Source organism: Xiphophorus hellerii, chromosome 17 (assembly GCF_003331165.1).
Source record: "Xiphophorus hellerii strain 12219 chromosome 17, Xiphophorus_hellerii-4.1, whole genome shotgun sequence".
NCBI lineage: Eukaryota > Metazoa > Chordata > Actinopteri > Cyprinodontiformes > Poeciliidae > Xiphophorus > Xiphophorus hellerii.
In genome coordinates this window covers 10,777,460-10,801,576 of record NC_045688.1, presented here as the reverse complement: position 1 = coordinate 10,801,576, position 24,117 = coordinate 10,777,460, and the positions used below count along the sequence as shown (strand labels likewise).

General features: G+C 39.6%; 1 protein-coding gene across 4 annotated transcripts; it reads left to right on the top strand.

Annotated features, from left to right (window-relative positions):
- The first annotated feature begins 2,005 nt into the window (after nucleotides 1-2,005).
- LOC116736418 (neural Wiskott-Aldrich syndrome protein-like) lies at nucleotides 2,006-23,055 on the top strand. 4 transcript variants are annotated; one of them, XM_032588848.1, is made up of 12 exons: nucleotides 2,007-2,423; nucleotides 9,199-9,333; nucleotides 9,433-9,519; nucleotides 9,910-10,006; nucleotides 11,748-11,771; nucleotides 13,683-13,866; nucleotides 14,293-14,335; nucleotides 15,522-15,675; nucleotides 16,298-16,315; nucleotides 17,647-18,149; nucleotides 18,238-18,346; nucleotides 19,361-23,055. In XM_032588848.1, exons 1-12 carry the CDS (start codon nucleotides 2,319-2,321, stop codon nucleotides 19,423-19,425), a joined length of 1,524 nt encoding a protein of 507 aa, XP_032444739.1. In that variant the 5' UTR covers nucleotides 2,007-2,318; the 3' UTR covers nucleotides 19,426-23,055. The 4 variants fall into 4 exon arrangements, with proteins under 4 accessions (XP_032444742.1, XP_032444739.1, XP_032444743.1 ...); XM_032588851.1 differs by lacking the exon at nucleotides 11,748-11,771 and having other exon boundaries at nucleotides 2,006-2,423; XM_032588850.1 differs by lacking the exon at nucleotides 16,298-16,315 and having other exon boundaries at nucleotides 2,008-2,423.
- The last annotated feature ends 1,062 nt before the right edge of the window (nucleotides 23,056-24,117 follow it).

Here is a 24,117-nt window from a genome sequence, read left to right as displayed (position 1 = left end):
AATGGCGAACGTATGCTGAGGTTCATTCACAGAAAAGGGTCAGATTTGACCAAGAACTGAAAGAAACAGCTGAAAAACATGAGTAATAATTGTTCATAAACACAGAATCAATTCTGACCAAAAGAAGAAGAAAAAAAAGTGGGGTTCTGACACACTTCTGCACACATCTATATATAAACATGATAACCTCTCATATGTATAAGCAAACGAGTAAATACAGCCCTAAACAGATAAAACAGTATGGAGACTGAGCTGCATTGTTCATTTATTTTCCTCTAAGTGCTGAATCTCTGTTGAGCAATGATGGAGGCAGGAACAGGCTTGCTTAAACATGTATCTGAGTGGAACGATTTGTTCAAATGGACTGCCAGGTGAGATGTAACGTTCTTCACGTTTCAGGAGGGGTGCGTCAGAAAGCGATTTCAAATGGTTTGGCTGCTTGTGATGTTGGGGTGGTGCTCAAAATTAACAAAAGGATCTCAGAATTTATACCATGCAGTCATATTAAGGCGTGTCAGTCAGCCTGCTATAAAAGAAAAAAATCGATTGCAACTTACTGTAACTTGATGTCCGCTTTCATAAATTCATAACCCCTCAGCGCCCTCCTTTTGGCAGTGCCTCTGATTTGAGGTTAAAGGTTTTATTGTGAGAAATTACGTTTTTTTTAACAGTGACAGTAACAACCACAGTGATTGGACGTGCGTTACCAATACAAAATGCTGAAAGACCACCTTAAAATAGTACATGAAAATGACATGAATGGGATTACATCGACACAAAACTAGACGAAAGTTTCTGTTACTGATTGTTTATCTGCTGATTTAAATTAAAACCTTTACGGTAAATACAGGGAGCAGAATTACAAAACAGAGCAAAATCCCAAGTTACAAACAGCTTCAGATGATGAGCCTGACCAAACATGTCGTCGAAAGTGACACAAACACCCCAAGGTGGATTATTAAAAATATGCAAAAGCATACACACTGCCTTTGTTTGAAGGAGCTGCCTCGACATATCTGATTCAGAGCTTATAAATAGCCTCATGTTCTGAAAATCTTACAGCTCCGCCAGCAATTTTGTAAATGACAAATTTAGTAAAAAGGATGGAGAATATTCAAAGGTTTATAACTGCCCTAAATTAACTGCCTTTATAAACTGAATGCAGCACAACTCTGGGTAATAAGAGATTTCTTAAAGATTTCTTAACACCTACTTTTATTACAGCTACCATCAATGGTCAACTGTTTTTGCTGATGTGGCTTTTATTTCATCAACCAAAGCGCGTCCCATCCAACAAGCCCATATCCAAATATACATGTTGGCGGGGTTAGCCTGACCCAAATATGCACTTTTAAGCATATGTCAGATTAGGCCCTCTAGTCCTTGAGGCGTAAGTGGAGCATTAATAATTTTTCCTTCGTTTAGTTGCAGGCTATTTTGGTTGAAATGCAAGTAACATTTAAACTAATAATAATAATAATAATAATAATAATAATAATAATAATGTTCCAATTTTCAGCAACGAGAACCTTTCATCTTTCAGACTTTAACCGAAGAACCTTTAATCGGAAACTTTTTTTTTTATTGCAGGAAGATCATTAATCCTTCTCTTGCTGTACTTTCACACACTGATACGCTTACGGTTTTAGATCTGCATGCGTTCAGGGTTTAATAATTCCCTTTTCGTGAAGCTTTATGACATATGTACGGCTTCACCTTTTTCCTTATCTCCTCCCAATTCTGTACACATTCCTGTCAGAAAAAGCCACTGGCGGAAAGGATCAAACCATCTTTGTGGGTGGCGCTTTAGGTTTTTAATCTACATACCGCGACATAATGTGCTGTAGGCTTCCAATTATATAGAAATAGATATTATATACCTTTATTTAGATAATTTTATTATTTTTAAATGCTATTTAAGTTGTGTTTTTTTAGTATTTTGGACACATTTGGGAGACTCTCCGCCCCTGCTCCCAGATTTTGGACTCGCCCTAACTCTGCCATGTTGGATGGAACTGGCTCAGGGCTCCTATAACGGCAGGACTTCCAAGGAAAGTTTTCACCTCGTCCCAGCTTCGTCCTGTTGTCCCAGTTTTTGCCTGGTTTTGAGGAGCCGAGAGACGCCAAAGCTACATTCCTGCACCGTGCTCGTTTCCCCCCCCGCCACCTTTACCTCGGCGGAGCGGCGGAATACTCCCGCACCGGCGTGAGGAGTCGGAGGCAGGCAGGCCACGGATGACCGAGGGATTGTTTATGTATCTTCCCGGAGCTCCTACAAGCAGTCAGCGGGTGCAGACTTCATAAACTGACCCGTAATAATGAGTGGACACCCGCCGCAACGGCGGCAAAGCAATGTCGGCTCCTTAATCTTGTCACAGCAGGACAATGAAAGCCTTTTTAACTACCTTGGGAAGAAATGCATCGTAAGTTTGTCTTATTAAGCTTGCTAAGAAAAAAAAATGGCTAATGCTGCTAACTTGTGCCGTCATGAGAACTGATCTCCAGCTTGAGTTTGTGGCCTACAATTTTAATTGTATGTTGAGGCTACAAAGTTAAACAGCTGGTTTGTTTTGACAGTCGTTGGGACCGTGTGGAGCTTTGGTTGAAAAGACAACTTTTATGCCATACGTATATATATATATGTATATATATTGTGTTTGTTGCCACTGGGTTTAAATCAAAGTTGGGAGCTGGAAACATCCAGGAAATCCTGAAATTCCGCTGTCAGTAGCCTAAAACCGCAGCGAGCCTGGAGTTAACACAGCCAGGGTGTCGGAGCTGTTAAACCCATCAGCGGGGGAAAGGAGTGCTTTCGGTACTCTCCTTACATAATGTGGCTGAAGCCTGCTTGTTTTCGGGAAGTGTGCGTCCGCCGAGAAGAATGCGCAGTGGAGCAGAGCTGAGTCGCTTTAAAATTCAACCTCCCAGTGCAAGGCAGACCAGTCCCAAAAAAAAAAATCTGGGAGTAGCCTCCAGTTTCTCCACGATACCTTCACCAGGGATCACAATAGTGCAATGTCACGATTCAGTTTCTATGCGATAATCTCTTATTACATAAGATATTCGCCATGTATGTGATTCATATTCATGTCCTGGTTGTCAGTGGCAGGCGGTTCTTGCGTGCATGCATGTCCCCCTTCCACCAACCCCAATCATCTCAAACCACAAACACACACACCGGTTTGCCCAGCCGTCATCTACCTTTAATCCACATGGAGTTATCATACTTCTGTCCTCTATAGACATAGAATAAAAACACTGCAAAAATAATAATAACTAAGTATTTGTCGTCAGGTGTTATGGCTTTGCTAATTGAATGGAAGCAATAAAGACAAGGTGCAATTGACAGGTGACTCTTGACAAGTTCATGCTGCCCTCATTTTAATGCCACCCTGGAAAAAGAGCAACACTGCATATTAAAAGCTGCTAAAACGTCTTGCTGTATTTCTCTCCGTTTCCTTCCTCAGTTAGGACGAATTTGTGCTTTTTGGCCTGTTAAATTACCAGTAGAGATGCGGTTTTGTTTATCTATTTTATTTATTACTTTTTCCCATTGAGCGATCATCGGTTGTTTTTATTGGAAGCAGCAGCAAGCCTGGGTTTTTTTTTCAACCGTTTACCAATTTAGTTTTTTTTATCTGTAAATCGTGCCTCCTTGTTGACATTTTAGTTTTTTCCAGGTTCAATTTAATGCCTGTAAGCGAACCATTCTGCACTACTCATGTACCTAAAAAACAGGGAATCTTTTTTTGATCAAGTTACGTTTTTTTGTTTGTTTGTTTTTTTTCCATTTATTTATGGAGATGACTCGCAAAAATCTCCGGTATATTTTAGCTTGACTGTATATTTTTCCTCAAAAAGTGTTTTTATCACACTCTATCTCCGTTTATTTTGGTTCTAATTTCCTTTTGAGTCTGGTTTTCATTAATTATTGCGCTCATATACTCATATTTCTTTACATTGGAGTTTTAAGTAGAATATGGAAATTGGCCTTCAATCTTTGGTGTCCAGAACATGTCCAAACCGTCCAGCAGTGGACGAATCAAGTTCTGTTTTGGACTCAGGTTTCCATAATGTTACAAATCTAGATATTCTGTTTGTACAGAGTTGCTAGTTGATAGTAGTATCAACTACTAATTTTGCAAAGATCTATTTGGAGTGAAATATTTATTGGTGGTTCAGTTTTTATCCGTATCATGGGAAAAAATGTTGATTTCTTTTTTATTTTTTTCACCCCGCTGACACTAAAAGTAGTTCATTTTACTTTGCAGCAAATACCAAGCAATTTCCAGTAAACTGTGCTCACTAATCTGAGTTTCCAGTCAGCAAGTCAGGCTAAAAATATCATCCGTTTTGGGTCGCCAGCTAAATTTTTCAGTGTATCCTTTAGACTTGTTCCAAAATCTGCAACAACTTTCTCCCTTTTTTTTGTGTGTGTGTTTTTCCGTATCGCAATCTTCATAAATGGTTACTTTAAACGGACTGTGTATCTCCACAGGCTTCCTGGTATGGTTAAACTGTAGTTGGGACGGATTTCGCAGCTGTCATCACGATTTCAGCCCTGGACTGGGATCGATACTTCCAGCAGAAGGCGCAGTCTCTCTGACTATGTGGCGTTTCATTGGATATAAATTACTAAGTTACTCTGGGACATTAGATCAATGGATATCTGCTTATTATAGCAGCCTAGACATGCGCTGCGGTTTGCCATTGCTGACATTTAGTTAATGATTTAAAGTTTCACTCCTGTGTTGGAATAGATTAGAGAGTTGGCTGAGAATGAAGTAGCTTTTGGACCTTAGGTGTTAATAGTTAGACCGAAGGAAACACTAGTGCATTTAAAAAAAAAAAAATAAATAAATTTTAACACAAACCCAGGCCTTCCGTACTCGGCTCATGCTGTGCTCCATACATTTCTGCGTTATTGTGGCTCTCTTTTCTCTAAAGGTGGATGCCATCAGTATTTTGCTAGTCTGTTATTAAAACACACTTAAGTGCAATATTATCAGTAATTATTGGAATAACAGTGAAGGCTAACCATTTTTTTTTTGGCTTGCTCATTCTTTTCCTTTATTTTGTAAAGTTCCCAACACTTCCCCTTAGCTTTAGCATCTCGGAATCTGAAATGTACCTTAAATATTTGCTTCAAGGTTCAGAAAAATGCCTTTCTGCTGTTCGGCTGGCATGCAGGATGTCAATGCAATATGTTACTTGCAGTCAGTCCCGTTGCACACAATAAACTGGCAAAAATGATTAGAAGTATAGTTTATTGTCCAGCTTTATTAGTTGGGTTTTGTGCTGTGGAAGCAAGTCTGCAGGTGAACTTTTCCCTAAATTTTCAGCCAGCTTACTGGCAGTGCAGTAAGATGACCCCTTTTTTTTTTATTTGCTTTTATTACATTATTTCCTCCGGATTGATTTTGTTATCGTGCAATCGAGTGACTTTACAGTAAATGTACATTCAAAGGTCCTTTACTGCTGCTCCACAGCTGCTTTAACTCGGCCTGTTCTCAGTTAGTTCCTCACAGCAATCGTCGTTTCCTGTAATTGTGCTCGGTAAAAGCTCCTTGAGCAACCGAGAAATGGCCTCTTCCTCCTCATACGAACGCAGGTAAACCAGCCGGGATTTCTCTGCTCAGGTGTACGCAGAAACGTTTTCCTGCTCCTCTGCTTAGAAAAGCGCACGTTTCCTGTCTCATGACAGGCTTGGCGGAGCCTGCATGAGGTCACACGGTGACATGCCTCGCCTCCTTTGTGTTTTCTCTTCCTTTTTTGTTTTACATGAGCACACAGGTTTCTAAGGCGTGTCCCCACAGCTATGTAACCTGTTTGAAATCCACTGACTGCGTTCCTCTGGCTTCCTGACTATGTTATCTTGCAGCATGTGACGGAGACGTGGAATCGGGAACATTCCTGCCAGTCCCACGCTCTTGTCGTCTCATGCAGAGAGACAAAGTATGTGTGTGTGACGGATGTTTGCGAGGGGAAGACTGGAAGTGATTGACATTGTGTCTCCATACTGGATCTAATTAGAATGGCCAGCAGTGAGCGATGTCCTGACTTGCAGAATGATTGCACATTACGTAATGTACTTATTATGCAGAAAATGCAAGAAACAGAATCCTCTGACAAAGTCTGAAATTTTTACCTGAGAACATACTTGAGTGCGTTTTGTGAAACTTTTAATTCAGGACTTATTTCATAGGTTGATGATAAACTTGCCCCTTTTTTTTCTAGCAATGTTATAATTTACATGCGTTTTTGAATCTTTGAGTAATTTTTTTTTTTTTTAATGCAGTGGGTTGTAGGCTGAAAGACTTTTCAACTCTGTGTAGCGCATGGCTAATTAGCATATGTACAGGATACAGTACATACATAATCAGAGCTATTTCCAAACACGTCCAGCTGGAGTCTTTCTGTTAGACCTTCTGGAAGGTCTAAAGTTATAAATTTAGTAATCTTAACACATGAGAAATGAGGTGGCTATAAAAGAGCATTCAGTAAAATATCACACATAAAAAAAAATTGCATAAGAAGAACAGATTGCCTTTACAGCTAACAGAACAGCAAAATTCTCGCTACAGTAAATCTGTTGAATCGGCATTAAATACTTTGGTTTCTTGTTTTTTAGCAACTTTTGTTTATAAGAGCCACAGTTTGTAACTTTATCAAAGGACGACAACAAAAACAGTTGTGTACCGAGCAGAAAAATTTGTCTTTGTTTTCATAGTGAAATCCAGCTCTTTAATTGACATTCCAGACACCCACCGGTACACACTTCAACAACGAGCTCTCTGATTGGTTTGGCTCATTAGTATTCCTCCTGCTGTGTTCAGTATCAAAAGCGCCGTCTTACTCGGCAGAAAGGTGGAAAGGGTCCAGTTCACTCGGCCTGTGAGTGTGTGTGTGTGTGTGTGTGTGTATGGACTGCCTAATCAGCAGTTAGGTCCTACAGGAAGTCCTGTGGTCGGCCTCAGGATTTTTTGCCTTGGGAGGGGGTCGTGGAAGAAAGAGAGAGGGAAAAAAAATCAGCTTTCCTCTGCTTTTTTTATTTTGCCGTTTTTAAAAGGCTTAAAGGTCAGCCAAATTTTCTGAGCTCCATTTTCTTAATTTCTCTCCTGGTAGAGCTGGACCTTCCAAGAGCAACATGTAGGTAGCCATGTCGCTTTGAGTAAATAAGGGCTGACTGCAGGGTTTCTGCTCGGTTACATCACTGCATCATCACTGTTGCATGTTGGAGAAGGAGAGTGATAAAGAGGCCGTTTGCTGTTGAGACGGCGGCTTCGCAAGCGAGTGATATTCTTGGATTTATGGTGATGTCACATTCACAACCTTCCCCCCCCATCCTCCTCTTTCCTCCTTTCCTGCTGCCTTTGGGTCTGTCAGGAAAAATCAGAGCTTCATAAACAGATGAATCTCCTTGACACCATTGTGTTGCATGAAAAATTCACCGTAAAGCTGCCACATAATGTTGCTGGTAGGAATAAAAAGAACATGTTGCTTCTGTGTCTCCTCAATGTTTCACTTTGTGGCGTTTTTTTCTTCTTTTTTTTTTCCTTTTAGTTTGATTTGTTGAGCAGTTTATGAGAAGATGTTGATGTAAGCAGTAATTCCTGGAACCAAAGGCCCCACCGGGTTTTTCCTCTCCTGATGCTCCCGCTTTCGTGTGTGTGTGTGTGTGTGTGTGTTTAGTGGCTGTGAAACCGGAGCCCCCCCTGTGAGATCAACACCCTGCAGCCGCATGTAAAAACTATAGGAGCCTAATCTGACCCTTATGATCTCGTCTGCGTGTGCTCCACAGGTGTGTGTGTGTGTGTGTGTATAGATTCTGAAGCTAGCTCCTGCAGTGTAATGGGTCAGAACAGAACCACATGAATGTGCTTGAGCAGCAGCGTTGCGTTTTGTGCTTCGACTTCTGCAGCAGAGGTTGCTGGGAGGTCGACTTTGCTTACCTGTGTAATATTTGTTAAAGGAGGAGGTTAAAAAGGTGTCAGTTTAGTTTTAGTGTTGAATCCTTTTGGATTTTCTTTTACTACAGGAGGAGATTAGATGAGTTCTGGGTTTTGACGCCTGTTTTTGTGTCCTTCGATGCTCCTGTAAGATTAATTGTTTGACAATTTTTAGGGAATCGATTATTGTTTTTACAGGAGTATGATGAAATCTTGTGATGCTAAAACCTGACAATATTTTCCAAGTTATAGTGAGTCTAATGAAGCATTGTCTGACTCGGCTGGGTATTTATATTTTCTCCAACGATGATTGAAGATAAAATATGTGGATTAATCAAAAAGGTGTAATCTGATTATAAAACCTGACTATAAACCTCATCATCCTGAACTTGATGATCTTTAACGGTTTCGCTACTCATCTGTGGATTCAAATGAGATTTTTCCATTTTCATCCAAGTACTTATGATTTAAAGTAGGAGTGGGTGATTATGGACTCAGAATTTCCATCACCATATTTTGTAATATTGTGATGACGATAAAAATTATAATAAAAGAAAATATTTATTACTGCTTTTTCGAGTAACTGTACATGTGTGATAGCATGGCACAAACGCAAATTGTTCTTGAAAAACATTCCCGTTTGAAATATAAATCAAATAAGATTGGTTTACATCACTAAGTTGAACACATTTAATCCTGTTTGAATTTCCTGATATTTATTGATTCTGTCATGGAGAAAATAGTGCTAGTTTTATTTTTGATTGAACATTATTCATTGAAATTTAACTTGATAAGGAGGAATCAAAGTTCTTGTCACAATACAACATTTTTATCAATAAATGTATTTCTTAAAACATTTATTTTAGCTGATAATTTTGGGAACTTTTTTCTCCATTTCTTCCTCCTCCATTCAGCTGTGTAATCACTCCGTAAGGTTTTTCCGAACAATGTGTTGAACGGTTTCGTCAGCCCTTCTAAGAGGAATTGTCCAGAGCCAGCGCTCCTGCTTGCGTCCTAAAATAAGGGCCACCGGTTTGACTCCTGTCATTTCTCAGAAAGAATGACCTCACTACTTCACTGCTATTTTCAGCATGCGGCCTTTCGATGAATGATTCAGTTACAAAGAGTCAGCAGCAAGCGTTTCATCACTGTTGCGTCCGCTTTTGTGTGTGTGTGTTACTACATCTGCTAGTAAATAATTTTCCATGTGGAAACGACCCGGTTAGTGATGCGTGCTCTTCCTTTCCAGACGTTGTCTTCAGGAGTGGTCCAGGTGTACACAGCAGAACGAAACGGCAGCTGGAACAAAAGATGCTGCGGGGTGGCCTGTCTGGTCAAGGACAACCCACAGCGCTCCTATTTCATCAGGGTCTTGGACATAAGGGTAGGTGGAGATGTGACGGGTTTTCATTTTGGCACAACCAAATCAGTGGACAGTGTATCCGCTGGTGTAAAGACCAACTTTTATTTTTTTATTTCACAGGAGGGTAAGATGATGTTCGAACAGGAGCTGTACAACTGCTTCAATGGTAACCTGCAGAGACCTTACTTCATTACATTTGCTGGAGATGTGAGTTGCCCATGTCTGCTTTTAAGTTTTTAGTTTAAAAGATTCTGGTTTTCACTAGATATGATCTTCTGTCAGTCTGTCATGTCTCATGCGATTTTGTGAACAAATCAGGCCTCTAGATAACTTCTTTTTTTTTTTTTTTTGACAAAAAGTTATTGTTTTTCAAATTATGCTTAATTGTTTTTTTTATGAACAGATCAAATTAAGTGTAGGCAAACGAAGATTTAACTCTGCATATGTTGAGTTAAGATCTTTGTTGGCGAGACTCCAGCAGGCTGTGTGGGAGCTGAGTGCTGTCCCTGCGCGCATAATTAAAAATAGATTGGTGTTCAGCTGAAGCTATGTTTTTGTCACATTTTTGTGTGTGTGTGTGTGTGTGTGCATCTATAGACGTGCCAAGTGGGTCTGAACTTCGCCAACGAAGAGGAGACCAAACGTTTTTATGGCGCCTTAGCAGAGCTGACGGTGAAAAGAAACAGGAAAACGGGTACGACTTTCCACCGTCGATCTTTGGCGACTCGCAAAAACTATTCACACGCTTTGAACTTTTTCACATTTTCTCATATCGAGACCACAGTCTTGTAGGTATTTTACTGGGATTTCATGTGACGATACAGCACAAAGTAGTTGGTGAAAGGAAAAGGAGTTACGGCTTTAATTGTTTTCATAAATAAAATCTGAGGAGTGGCATGCATATGTATTCAGCCTCTTCTACTATCAAACCCATAATTATGGGCCGCTCTGCATCAATCTGTTACATAAAATCCCAAATGTGGGAGCATTGTGAAAAAGTTCAAGGTTGCAAATGCTATTTCTTTAAAACAATTACAAGGTTGGGGCATTTTACAATGTAACGTTTTGTTTTTTTATTATTTTTATCTGATTCTAAGCCAAATCATGGTGCCTAATAAATGCAACGAAACACGATTGTTGACTTTAACTACTATGAAAATAGGAGCACAAATTAAATCCATGCCTAAACGTCTCTCTTTTTTTGACGCACTGGTCAGTTTTTAGTTTCAGTAGTTCTGTTCAATTTAATAGATTAATTTGACACAGAATGATGCATTTCAAGTACTTGTTTCTGTTAATTGTGACAGGTGGATCATACCAATTCTGCTAATAAGGTTATTTCTTAGCACTTCAAGTGTTTTTCAACGTCTTCACCTTATCAGATCTTTGACCCTCTTTTTGCACCTTAGGAGTCAGTAAAGTTATGCTAGACACATTTTGAATTACAAATAATTATATCCAAAGTTATTGTTTTTTTGACTATTATACAAGTGGAATTAAAGATTTTTCTAAGTATAAAAATGTGGAAAAACAGTTTCCAACACCTTCCACAAGCAGGATGAGCCACAGAAGGTCATTACTGAAGATGCTGACTAGTCAGTCGTCTATTAAAGCTTATTTTTGGAAAGTTGAGTTGAGCAAAAACCAGGAACACTAACAGGAATTAAGGCTTAAAATATATCACTCTGCAATGAATCATCTTTTTGGATTAAATGACCAAAACAATAAAAGAATCTTCATGAACTCTTACTTGTTGAGATGCTCCAAAATCATTTTTTGTATAATGTTATTATAGGGATGTATTGTCTCTGACTAACAACAACTGCTACACTTAAACAACAGAGTGAATTGTTTTGTTTTGTTGCTGTTTATTTTCTCATACTTTGGACTATGCTCTGTCTAATCGTTTCCTTCCGACTTCTAATTCACACGTGTTTTCATAAACTTATGAGCACTTTTCCATCACGTTTATCATCACAAGCTCAATTAAAAACTTTTTTTTTTCCACTTTCTGTGGCTTTTATTTCTTAAATCTTTTCATCTGGTCCGCTTTGAATCTTCTGCGTTTCATGACTAACGCCATTTCCTGTTAAACCTTTAACCACTGGAAACTGAACTTGTATTTTTGAAGCCATGTTTTCCACCTCGCCTTCCCTTGTTGCTACTTTTTCTATATTTTAAGGCGAGACTCGTAGAAACACGTGGATGATTGTTTTCTAGAGGGTCTGGTCGTCTCCTAAACGCACCAACTAAAATTTTCTCACCAACTCTTCTCCACCTGCTGACTCCTGCACTGACAGTGATGAAACTTCTTGCTCTTTTTAAAAAAAAAAAAAATTTCACCTCTGCGCACACTTTGGCGCTCGCTTTCTCCTCTAATTAATAGGACTTGTCAAATGCAGCGTTGTAATGATATGATTTATTTGTGTTCACAGAGAAGAGGCGAGACCCTCCAAATGGTACGTTTTTTACTTGTATGTTATGAAATGCTCAATAATCACATCTGGATTCATCGTTTACCTTTGACTAAGTGCTGCGTTCTTGCGGCCCTCTTCGCTGACGGGTAACAACTTGGTAATTATTGCCCCCTTGTGGTTGCAGGTATCCATTACACCCAGTAACACGATATAACCTCCACGTTAAGTTGGCATTTTAACAGATGTAGATTTTTATAGAGCTGAAGTTCAGCTAGATGTAAAAATTGAGTTGCATCTCTCTTCTCTCATAGAGCTGTTTTCCTGTCTATCCTGTTCTCATTCTCCCATCATCTCTGGTCCTTTCCTACTACTTCCTGTTCCAGCTTTCCTTCGCTCATCGACGACCTCGGCTGCTCTTTTCCCCTTTTCTCATCGTTTAATCTGTCTCCGTTTTCATCCCGTCTCAGTCTCTCTTACGCTGTCTGCCTCGTTTTTCTCCCATCCCGGAGCTTCATCGTGTTTTAGAAACGTCACAGATTAATATGGGATTATGCCCTGGATGGGTTTTAATGGTTACATAAAGACCAGCAGCGCTCTGACCAGAATAACTATCTGGGATTAGATACATTTGCGTGTTTTGCGGGGTAAGACCAGGAGCTGCTGGTCTAACCAGCGAACGGATGCTGGAAAGCTGAACGGAGCGTTGTACTCTGGCCAGCTTGGAGTGAAGTAGGATGAATGTCCATCTGCTGCTGGCTGGCTGAATGTCGCTGGTTTTAAATCTTTTTGGACGCCTTATCTGCTTGACGTCTTCTACAACTTAATTTTTTTTTACCTGTGAAGGAAGACCTGAGATCTGCTTCTTGCATCAATGCTATTTCTTTTGATCGGTTCCAAGAGCGGCCATGATGTTCTGCACAACCTTTCTTTCGGCCCCATGTGAGGAGCTTCTTTCTGAGGGTGGGGTCGGAGGAGGCCGAGCGGCTCCGGCAGCTGCTGCTGGTCCCGATGCTGCTGGTGGGTTGGGTCCAGGCTGTCTGTCTTCATTTCACTGCCTGGTCCTCCCTCAGGACGAACTCTACCCGTCTCTTTCTGACTCTTCCGCTCGCACGGAGGAGCGAGCTCGCAGCCTTGCGGGTAAAATGCTAGTAGACGTTGGGTTGAGCAGCTGCCGAGCAGGAGAAGGCGGGCGGGTTTGGGGCAGGGCGGGAGGACGATGCGCTCGCTCGGCGTCACCACTACCCTGCTTAACTCCCAAATGTTTCCGTAAAGCGAGTTCAAGAGGTATGGGTCCGAGAACTGTCACAACACAATTTGTTTATGCTTTTATGACCAACATCTTATGAAAACCCAAACGTTTTGGTTCCCAGACAATGTGCATATTACATAAGACCAATTAAAATGTTTTAATGCTGCTGCTATACCTGAATTTCCCCTTTGTGGAACAATATGCTATTCTATTGTAAAGTGCAATCCACTGAAGAGTTTGAGGGAGATTCCCAACATGTGAACTGCAGCTGGAGTCAATGCTTTTAAGAGTCACTGTTCAAAGACTAATCCTGGGTATGCGGTCTGGTTGGTGGATTCTTTTTGGCAATGAAGTCCAAAATCAGCACAGCAACATTTTATTGAACTCTGAAACTGAATTTCGTCATAATCCTCAAATACCTTAAATATATTTCTGTGTGTAAAATGAATATCATTTGACTTTTTCAACACAGATGCATCTGAACATATTGTGTTTTCTTTCGTATAAATTCTAAGAGTTTGTACTTCCACCAAATGCAGACATGCTCTGTTTTTTCTGTGTAACGGTAATAAAAAAAACATCTGTACTAATATTAATAGGACTCTACCTGAAATGTCTAAAGCTTTCCTTTTTACCGTCTTCTATGTATTTTTCTGTCTCGTTTCCCAACATTAACGTTATCCGTACGGTCGCCGTTTCTCCAGGACCTGCGTTGCCCATGGCGACCGTCGACATCAAACACCCAGAGATCAGCAACTCGCATCGTATTCACAACAACGCTCCGATGAACAACCTCGTGCACGGCTCCTTCCCCAGGAGGATCAAGAAGGAAAAGGTGAAGAAGAAGAAGCTGACCAAGGCCGACATCGGCACACCCAGCAACTTCCAGTGAGTAGCCGCTGGCGTTGGTGATTTAGTGGTAATAACTCTGATCGACGCTGTCATAAAATTGCCAGTGTCCTGACGGTGTATATTTAATGTTTGTTTGATCTAGCCTTCATGTTATCCAGCCTTCTTTCAGTCCTTCAAGTCTGCCTTCAGTTTTTTCTTTCTTCCACATTCCTTTGCCATCCTTCAGCCTTTCTTGCTGAAGGATATCAACTCTTTCTTTCATTTATCAGGAAAAAATCTGGTCAAATATAAAATGTTGCCTTTAAATTGTGTAAAAACCCTGTGCAATCACTCAGTTGTTACAGGCCACAAAACAACCAAGTATTACAGTAAACGGCTCTAGCTGTTAACTCTTTTTCTCCATTTGAGTCTTATCTGACTGCCTTAACTTACATTTCTTCTGCTTTTTTTTTTTTCTTACAGGCATGTAAATCACATAGGATGGAACCCAAACACCGGCTTTGATGTAAGCAGCATTGATTCAGAGCTCCTGTTTGTTTGCGCGTCTTCGGTTTTGAACGTGCGTGACGGGTAGACCGTCTCTAACCGCATCCAGTTGGCCACGCCTCCCCGAGGTGGATTATTTAAATGTAATATCAGCTTTTAAACGTTAATCCGAGCTGCGCACACAAGCAGATTTCAGATGGAAGAGAATCAACGTGCATCTGCATAATCTATAGCTCAGGTTTCAGACGTCCCAATCAGGGAAACCGCTGGATTCAGGAGGATGGATCACGGCCTGCAAATGAGAAAATTAAGCCCAGGGAATTTTAGCTTAACGAATTCAGGAGTCTTTTTATACATAGCTCTGAGCCAAGAGGTTTATTACCTGGTAAATTACTCTTAAGGTAAAGATGAGCTATTTTTGATCCTTATTGTTAGTTTAGGTTTAATTTTTCTTTGTGAAAAATGAAACTCACAAAAGCTCTTTGTGAAATCAAAGAGCTTTTAGTCTGCTATCAACTACTGTCAGCCATGCGAGATCATGCACAGATTTCTAAAACAAAAAGTGGAAACATCAGAATGTGTCCCAATAACTGCGAATTGTATCACCATCATCAACATTTTACAATGTGGAAGAAGAAAAGCTCCTCAAAATAGCTTTTTGAGCTCGACTTTTGTCGAGCCAAGTCAAGGTCAGAACATGTTCCAACACTGGCCACTAGGTGGAGGCAGAGCCGCAGAAATTGGTTTCTTTTGGAGTCAGGAAGTTCAGCTCAAAATGTGAAACGAATTTTCACAGAAAACGTTACCAATGTCAAACACCATGTCAGATGTCATGTTCACGTTACTTGGGATAGTGATGATGCAGATTTGTATTTTATTTATTTTAGGAGAATCAGATTACATTTGAGTCTCTTTAGGTTTCATTGTTCAAATTATACATATTTTTTAGTTATGTTCTTTTTTTTTTGGGTGGTGGACGGTTACTTATGTATTTACAAATTTCTGTATAACAGTGAAAAAAATATTCATACCCCTTATACTCCAATCTAACTAAGCTTGAAGTATGTTTGGGTGGGGGAAAAAAAATCTTTGTAGTTTTAACGTGATAAAATGTGAGAAGCGTTGATGGGTACAAATGATTTTTTTTATATTAACTATGTATCAGCGTATTTACTGTGTCCCTTTTCTCTTTTTGCCTTCTCTAGATGAATAACCTGGACCCAGAGCTGAAGAACCTGTTTGATTTGGCCGGCATCTCCGAGGCTCAGCTGAAAGACAAGGAGACCTCCAAGGCCATCTACGACTTCATTGAGAAAAATGGAGGCGTGGAGGCCGTCAAAAACGAGGTACGGAGACAAGGTAAGACTGCAACCGCACTCTCTGCTCCGCGTTTACGTGGGATCTAGATTCAAACAGATTTTCTGTAAGAACGAGGCAATTAATCCTGAACAACTGGGGATAAACAGCCGCTGGATGGGGATGGACAGTCATACTCAATAGAGTTGAATGTTATTGAAAGTTTAGTCATTTCGGCGATGCAATTCACAAAGTGAAACGCACCAAAAGAAAAAACCCTTCTCATTAAGCCCACGTTTCTTTGTTAAAGTACTTTTTAAAGGGGCGTGCTGTGGTGGCGTAGGGGATAGCGCGACCCGTATTTGGAGGCTTTGAGTCTTCGACGCGGCCGTTGCGGGTTCGACTCCCGGACCCGACGACATTTGCCGCATGTCTTCCCCCCTCTCCTTTCCCGTTTCTTGTCAGCCAGCTATCATATAAGGGACACTAGAGCCCACAAAAGACCCCCTGGAGGGGTAAAAAAAAAAAAAAGTACTTTTTAAATCGCACAAACGAGTCTCATTAGAACAGATACTCTAATTGAATATGACTGTATGGAAATGTTTTTTCAGGATTGTGAATTTCTTTGAAGCGGGCCGATTGTCTTGAGCTGACAATCTAACTAGTGTGGTGGTTTTATCCCCAGGTCCGCCCAGGTGGAGCGGTAGGTTTCTGTGCATGACCGGCTGTGGAAGCTAACTGTGACGCTGCATGTGCAGTTATGCTAAGATTCCACCATGAGGTGTTTTGCAGTTCCTGCAGTGGTTCTGTCTGCTGTGTGATACTCTGTCACAAGACTTCCTGAATACATCTTCTGACGTTTTGTTGAATAATTGTGTGTCTCCTTCCTTTGGAAGCTAAAGAATTTTAAACTTCTGGTTGACTTTGTCCAACTCTTTGCATGAAGATTGGTGCAAGAAGAAATTTGGTTTTATATGGTGGAACGCGATAATTCTGTCTCATTATGACAACAAACTTCAAAGTATTTTGGGGGGATTTTATGTGATAGACCACCAACACCATGAAGAAGTGCACAGTTGGGGAGGGGAAGGACGGTGATTCATCGCTCGCAACATTTTGTTCCAAATCTGGAAAGTCTGGAAAGTTTGCAATTTTCTTCCACCACATGAGTCAACCTTTGGCTGCAGATACAGTTTCAACTCTTAACAGCTTTGCATGTTTAGAGGCTTTAACATTTTACATTTGTTTTTGTGAAATGGCTCACAAATACAATAGAAGGGATCTATAAACTTTCAAGTCTTCAAACATTAGATTTAGGTCTGGATTTTGTGGAATTCGTATAGTACCTAAAATACTTTGATTGGAAATGCAGCACTTCACCTCTGGCTGTTTGTTGAGACTTTTTTTTTTTTTTTACTGAAAGCTCAACCTCTGCTCTCAGGTTTTTTGCTTTGCACCCTCTAAACAGTTTTTTTTTTTTTTCACCGCACTGTGGAAACGATGTGTTTATGGAAAATGCAGGGTTACTTTCTTCGACAAATGGCATTTTTGTGGCTAAAACTTGTTTCATCAGACCAGAGCACCATCTTTCATATTTGCCTCGCCTTCTACAGGACTTGCGGCAAACAGGAAACTAGACTTATTGTTGCTCTCTTACGAAAGAGTAATAGTTCTCCTTTGTGGAAGGAAATGGATCAAGCATCATCTATTCTATCACATAAAATGCCAGTAAAATACGTGCATTGTTGTGGTTGTAGTGTGACACGGTGCTGTATTTCTCGGTTTTACTAACATTGATATGAACTCCAGCTGAGAAGGCTGATCCTGTATGGCTTAGTTATGATTGCATGGTTTGGCACATGTAAGAACTGCCAAACATTTCAGTCTGTCAAATGATGAGGATCCCCCTGCAGTTGTCACGAAAGGGGGGAATAAAAACTAAATAAAATCTGGTTGTTATGGTAACTGTCAGTGACTTCTTACAGACATGAAAAGTGTCTGTTTTGATGATACGTTTGTTTTGTTTTTGTTTAGCTCCTCCACCGCCTCCACCCAGAGGTGGCCCTCCTCCTCCACCCCCACCCCAACATGGCTCCGCCCCTCCACCACCTCCTCCTTCCCGGGTGGTCCGGGGCGCCCCGCCGCCTCCGCCCCACTCCCGGCCTCCAGTCTCGGCGCCCCCGCCTCCGCCCCCGTCCCGACCGGGTATGTCCGCCCCGCCGCCTCCGCCACCCAGCCGCGGCGCTCTCCCGCCTCCGCCCGCCCCGGCACACGCCTCCCTCCCCGTGGCCCCGCCTCCTCCCCCGCCGCCACCGGCCAGCAACGGCGCTCCTCCGCCCCCACCCCCTCCGCCTCCTCCCGGACCTCCTCCTCCGCCCTCCATGGAGGCCAACGGAGGGGAAGGCAAGTCTGCGCTGCTGAGTCAGATCAGAGAGGGAGCGCAGCTGAAGAAGGTGGAGCAGAAGGAGAGGCCAGTGTCCACCGGCGGCAGAGATGCACTTCTGGACCAGATCCGACAAGGAATCCAACTGAAAGCCGTTAGTGTTCATCTGTCACACACACAGGAGCCCAGCAGCTACGCGTTTCATGCAGAAACTCATTTATTCCGGTTTCCCATCTTTACAGAGGGACGATAACTCCGAACCGACATCTACTGACGCAGCACCGACAGCGGGCATCGTCGGGGCGCTGATGGCCGCGATGCAGAAGAGAAGCAAAGCTATCCACTCTTCGGGTACACACAGATTCAGTACTGATTAGCACTAACTCATATATATATATATATATATATATATATATATATATACACCTACATCCAGAACATCTTAATTTATCTCCAGTAAGGGGATTGGAATTTTGAAATAAAAGTTGTGTAGGAACCCTTTAGTATCTCAGTTGTTGAGGTCTTTGCTCTTACACACGCTGCACAGCAGAGGGAGTTTGTAGATTAATTTTACAAATTTCCTCTGTGTGAGATTGGAATATTACTTTCCAAATCTGTCTCTTTTTTTTTTGACAAATAAAAGTAACAATTACTTTTATGTAGTTAGGTTTTTATATATGCAGATCTGGGAAAAAATGAAGAGATCACTGCACTGGACCCCATTGAAAACCTCATGGATATTCCACCAAATATTGACTTCTGAACTCTTTCTGAGTTCAAACATTAGTATTGTTGCTTCTGAATGATTATAAACTTGTTTTCTTTGCATTATTTCAGGTCTGTAAGCACTGCATCTTTGTTGTTATTTTTACCATTTTTCATTTTCTGCAAATAAATGCTAAATTTCTTGTTTGGAATTTCAGAGACTTGTTGTCAGTAGGTCATGGAATAAAAGAACAACCTTCATTTTACTAAACATATACCTATAAAAAGTATAGGTATATACTTTTTACCTGCTTTTTAAGAGACCACATTTTAAGTGGTCTCTTAATATTTGCCAGAGCTGTGTATATTCATCAAACTATTCTTTTAAAACTAAAAGTAATTGAAGTGTATCATTAATGTTTAGTTTTTAGATTGTTTCGGTGGGATGTTGGCAGATTGGTTCTCCGCCAGCTTCCGATATTTTTCTTTCACATTGGAGGTTTTCTCTTTTCACTCTATTGCCTGCATATTTTCTGAGAAATAACTTATTTGCCAAACCAATTCACTCTGATCTAAATATTCCATGTTTTTTTTTTCTCTTAACCTCTCCTTCAACAAATTTGTTTATTCAGTTATTCATTTTCTCCATTTCCCCCACAGACGATGACGACGACGACGACGATGACGACGACTTTGAGGAAGAGGATGAATGGGACGACGAGTGAAACTTTTTTTGTCTTTTCTTTTTCTTTTTTTTTTTGCCCTCGATGACACTAAAATTTATCCCAGTCTTTCTAAAATAAAGTTGATGACTTCATAATTATAATTAAAAATGTTCCTTCAGTTTTCTGTACATTTTTATTTCTGTTGCCTTTATGCTTTTTCTTTTTTATTAATCTGTGCAATACCTCATTTAATCTATAAATGTTTGTCGGTCTAATCTTAGAGGTTGTCTATCATCGTTTGCTCCATCTTGTCTCCTGATGGGATTAATTTTCTTCCTTTGTTGCTACGCGGCTCAGACCGTCTATATTTCCAAATGTGTTGATCACGCTCTGTTTGTCATTTTTCACATCTGCTGTCTCCTGTCACACACGATCCGACTTTGCTCCTGTTTTCACCCCGATGTGCAATTTTAAACGTCTCTTAAGCATTTGAGCTGAATGTTGGCTACTTTTTTTTTTTTTCCCTCAGCGCTTTGAGAGGGCTTACAGGATAGCGAGACAAGTTGCCACAAAATCTTATTTGTATCATTGTTAGAAAGGGAGAAGAAAAAAAAAAAGAGGCTATTTTCATACCCGGTTGCTCTGTAGTTTATTTTTACATATTCAAATAATTCTAGTTTATTGATCATATTTTCTTAAAAAAAAAAGAGAAGAAAAAGACAGCACTCTGGAATATTTAGCATTCATTCACTGTGGACTGTACATTTACTCTAAACTTTGAGTCTTTTTTTTTTTGCACATATTGAAAAATCCGACTCGTTGCAGGGATAGAGAACATTTTAGGGTTCGCATCATAATTTAAAGTGCACGTGCTTTAAGTAATGTAGCCAAATACATGAGGAATTGAAATGGTAGATCATTAACACTACAAACAGTAAAGAGGGTAGCCCACAGTCTTATGTTTGGCTCTTTTTTTTTATATCTCTGCAACACTACAGGTTTAATTGACTTTTGTGCTCATTTGTTTTTTTTTTTTGTTGTTTTTTTTACAGTAGAAAGCAGAGTATTAATAAATACCTGTTCATTGTAATCAGGTAATTCATCATGTGATGCTAAAATAAAGATATTTTAGTTTTGCACACTGATTCTTATAATGGGTCCATTCTGCGTTTCTGTACTGGTCAAACGCTGGCATATTAATTACCGACCACGTATTGACTTGACTACTTTTAATTATGAGCGGTAACATTGGGACATCTATGCACAGTCAATGTTGAATTAAGCAAGCATTGAATTTTTAAGTTTTACCCTTCAAAGTGGATATGTCACAGTTAAATTGTTTAATTATTTTGCATAGCAGTCATAAAAAAAGGGTTTATTACAATATCCGCTGAAATATGAGCTGAATTTCAGAAATATAATTTTTGACTCAGCAGTTCTTACATTTTTATTTTTATTATTTTGGGGGGGGTGGGCTGCAGAAGAAAAAGAAATGACGATGGGTAAAGTTTGTCATTTGCCAACTGTAGTTTTAGTCTTAAGTCAACATAATGCAGAACTGCTAATATGAAGGTAAAAAGATGCTGGTCATTTTTACCTTCGCCTCTTTTTCGTTGTTGCTTTCAAAGAAACATAATTTTTTTTAAGTACAAAAAATTGCCGTTTGCCCCGAGGCATTTTTTTTAATCATACGTGTCGATCACGGTGTTGTGAAGCCGTCTAGATACATTTTAAACACCTAACAATAGTGCTTGGATTTTCAAAGTAGTTAATTTGGATGTAAGCCAAAATAGTTTCTCATGTTTCTGCTTATAATGCATGAAGTTCGACTCGGTGGTGTTTGTATAATCTCTTAAACAGAAAGCCGAGTGAGATGGCCACATTTGCCTTGTTCCTGTTAGCAACTCAGCTGCTAACCCTGACAACATTAAATCTGTTAATGTAGGGATTTCAAGTTTTGTAAAGATGCTTTAATTTTGTTTTTCAGGAACACAGCTTCTTCAGATTATATAAGATTGTATAGCAATTTAGCTAGCTATATAGCTACATAGCTATCTGTAGCTATATAGCTATATGTAACTACATAGCTAGCTACAGTATATAGCGATGTAGTTATTTGACTAGCTTATAAACATACATAGCTATCGTAGCTATGTAGCTACATAGCTATATGTAACTACATAGCCAGCTACAGTATATAGCGATGTAGTTATTTGACTAGCTTATAAACATACATAGCTATCGTAGCTATGTAGCTACATAGCTATATGTAACTACATAGCCAGCTACAGTATATAGCAATGTAGTTATTTGACTAGCTTATAAACATACATAGCTATCGTAGCTATGTAGCTACATAGCTATATGTAACTACATAGCCAGCTACAGTATATAGCGATGTAGTTATTTGACTAGCTTATAAACATTTAAAATTTGAGCTTATTCCAATGTTTTCTGGCTTTTTCAGGGCAACTTATTTGAGTAAAATATGTACTCATTTTTGGGGGCTAAAAGACAAGAATTTTAATTATTTGGGCAACAAAAACAGAAAGAGGGCAGTCTCACTACTCCAACCCATCTTTCCCTAGCAACACATTAACTGTAGAAGAGAATAGTTGGTGTTTGTCATTAGCTTAAAATTTGCTAGCATTTGTTTTGTTCCCGTTGGAAAATACTCCATCAAAGGTTAATGTGTGAGGAGAATTTTGCATTTGTTTTGCACGCTGAATATGAAGAACCAAAACATTTTGTTTACAAGAAGTTTCCAAACATACATTCCATAATAGTCCCTACTTCCTACTTTAACTACAAGTTAATTAAAGCAATTTTTTCAAAATCTGGCTTAGGTGTACTGTAAAGAAGTGTTGGATGATTAAGAAGTAATGTCTACCATTGCTTTATCAGGAAATTAAATATTTAAAGTCAATTGGCCAAAATGAGGATGCGTGTAATTAAAATCTCAGAAAATAATGTACAGTTAAATGATGCGTGGGATTTGAGTTTTCTACAACATATTTAAGCCATCAAAATATTTGACAAAAAAAAAAGTAAAGCGAAATGGCATGGAAAGCTACAAATGACACCGCATATCAATAGGAATAAATACTGAAACACACAGTAACATTTTTATTCGTATGAAAAAAAGGTGACTAAAAACATTTTCTTGTCCCACTATCAGTTTTTGTTCCTTCTGTTGGGAGCTACTTGGCACCATAACACACTCCCAGTTCAATTAGCAGCTCATGAAACTGGAGATATTCCTCTTTGTTAGTTTTAAATGACAATCATCAGTCACGTCTGCTCAAGAGTTTTGAATTGAAAACTACCATCGCTGTAATGCTGCCAAGAAACAGCAGCGTATTCTGATAGCTTAGCTTGTAGTACACCAGTTCACAGTCCTACAAAAAAAAACAAAAAAAAGAACATGTTTCTAAAATGCTTATTTGAAACTTTAGTCTTATCCAGGCAGAAATAATAACTTATCATCCTTTCCTGCTGGTTTGTTTTTCTGTTGGCAAAAACTGAACTGTCAATCTTAAATTTTCTGACGGTGAAAGACAAAGTGCCACTTGTTTGATTAAATTAAGATCTCTGTTGTTGTTAGGTGTTAAAATATGCAAATTCTTTTGTCGGCTTCTTCAGGAAACTGTAAAAAAAAAAAAAAAAAAAAGAATGACACCAACTCCAATCAAAAAAAAAAAAAAACTTGACAACAAATGAGCTCCAGTGTTGTAAACTTCAATAAAGGTTTCTTCACAAAAATGCTTTTTAATCCTTTTGTCCATGCTTAGCATTTTCTTAAAATGTTGTTAAAAAGTTGTTAGCCGTTATGTATTTTACTGCTACTGTTTTGTCTCATAGGACGGGCAGGAACCTCACTTGTAAATCATAAAGGCATGGATCTTCTTCATCTATAAATAGAAAGACAATTATGAGACAAACTCAAGAAAAGAAAACTAAATTAAATGATCTATAATGAAAAAGACACTTGAGTGAGCGGGCTATATTTTTAGTTGATGTCCACATCAGCTGAACTTTCATCAGTCCCCTTTGCTACAGAGCTTATAAAAGGGATTAGAGGAGGTATGGCACTTTCCACTGATGTTGCACCACTGAGGTTCCACAGAGACAGACACGCAAAAGCTTTTATAGAAACAGCAGCACAACATCAGGGTTTTGACTTGATGTAAGCATGCAGCTGGGTAATTTGAATAATTTTATTACATAACACCCTGCTTTCCTACTTTGGGTAATGGCTTTTTTGCATGGTAATGGGATTCAGACCTGATATAGTGACACATTTTTGTCCAAAGCAGATGGATGTATGCACATTTGACAATGTAAAAGGGGTACCAATTTATGGGATGAAAAAGAAATTGCATTTGTTTCTAGCTACATTTGATCTGAGTCACATGTTTGTAATTCTTTATGCCCGTCTCCGTAATCGACGGAAAAATCATGCGTGACATTAATCAAACCCGACCAGCTGTTTTCATGTTCCCACTGATAATTATGATTTATCTTCGGTAAACAGCTCCAGTTCTTTCAAAGTGGAATGCCTCCTTGCTCTCATCCCAATATAGCTCCTTTAATAATCAGATTCAACTATCAGAGTGGAGCCTTGTCACATAAAATCCCAATGAAACTTAATTTAGTGTCTTTGTGCGACTTTCAACCAAGTGTAGACAGAAATCTGGGGCAATAAGTGGCATTTTATTAACATTTCAATCCACTTCTCAACTTTATGACAAA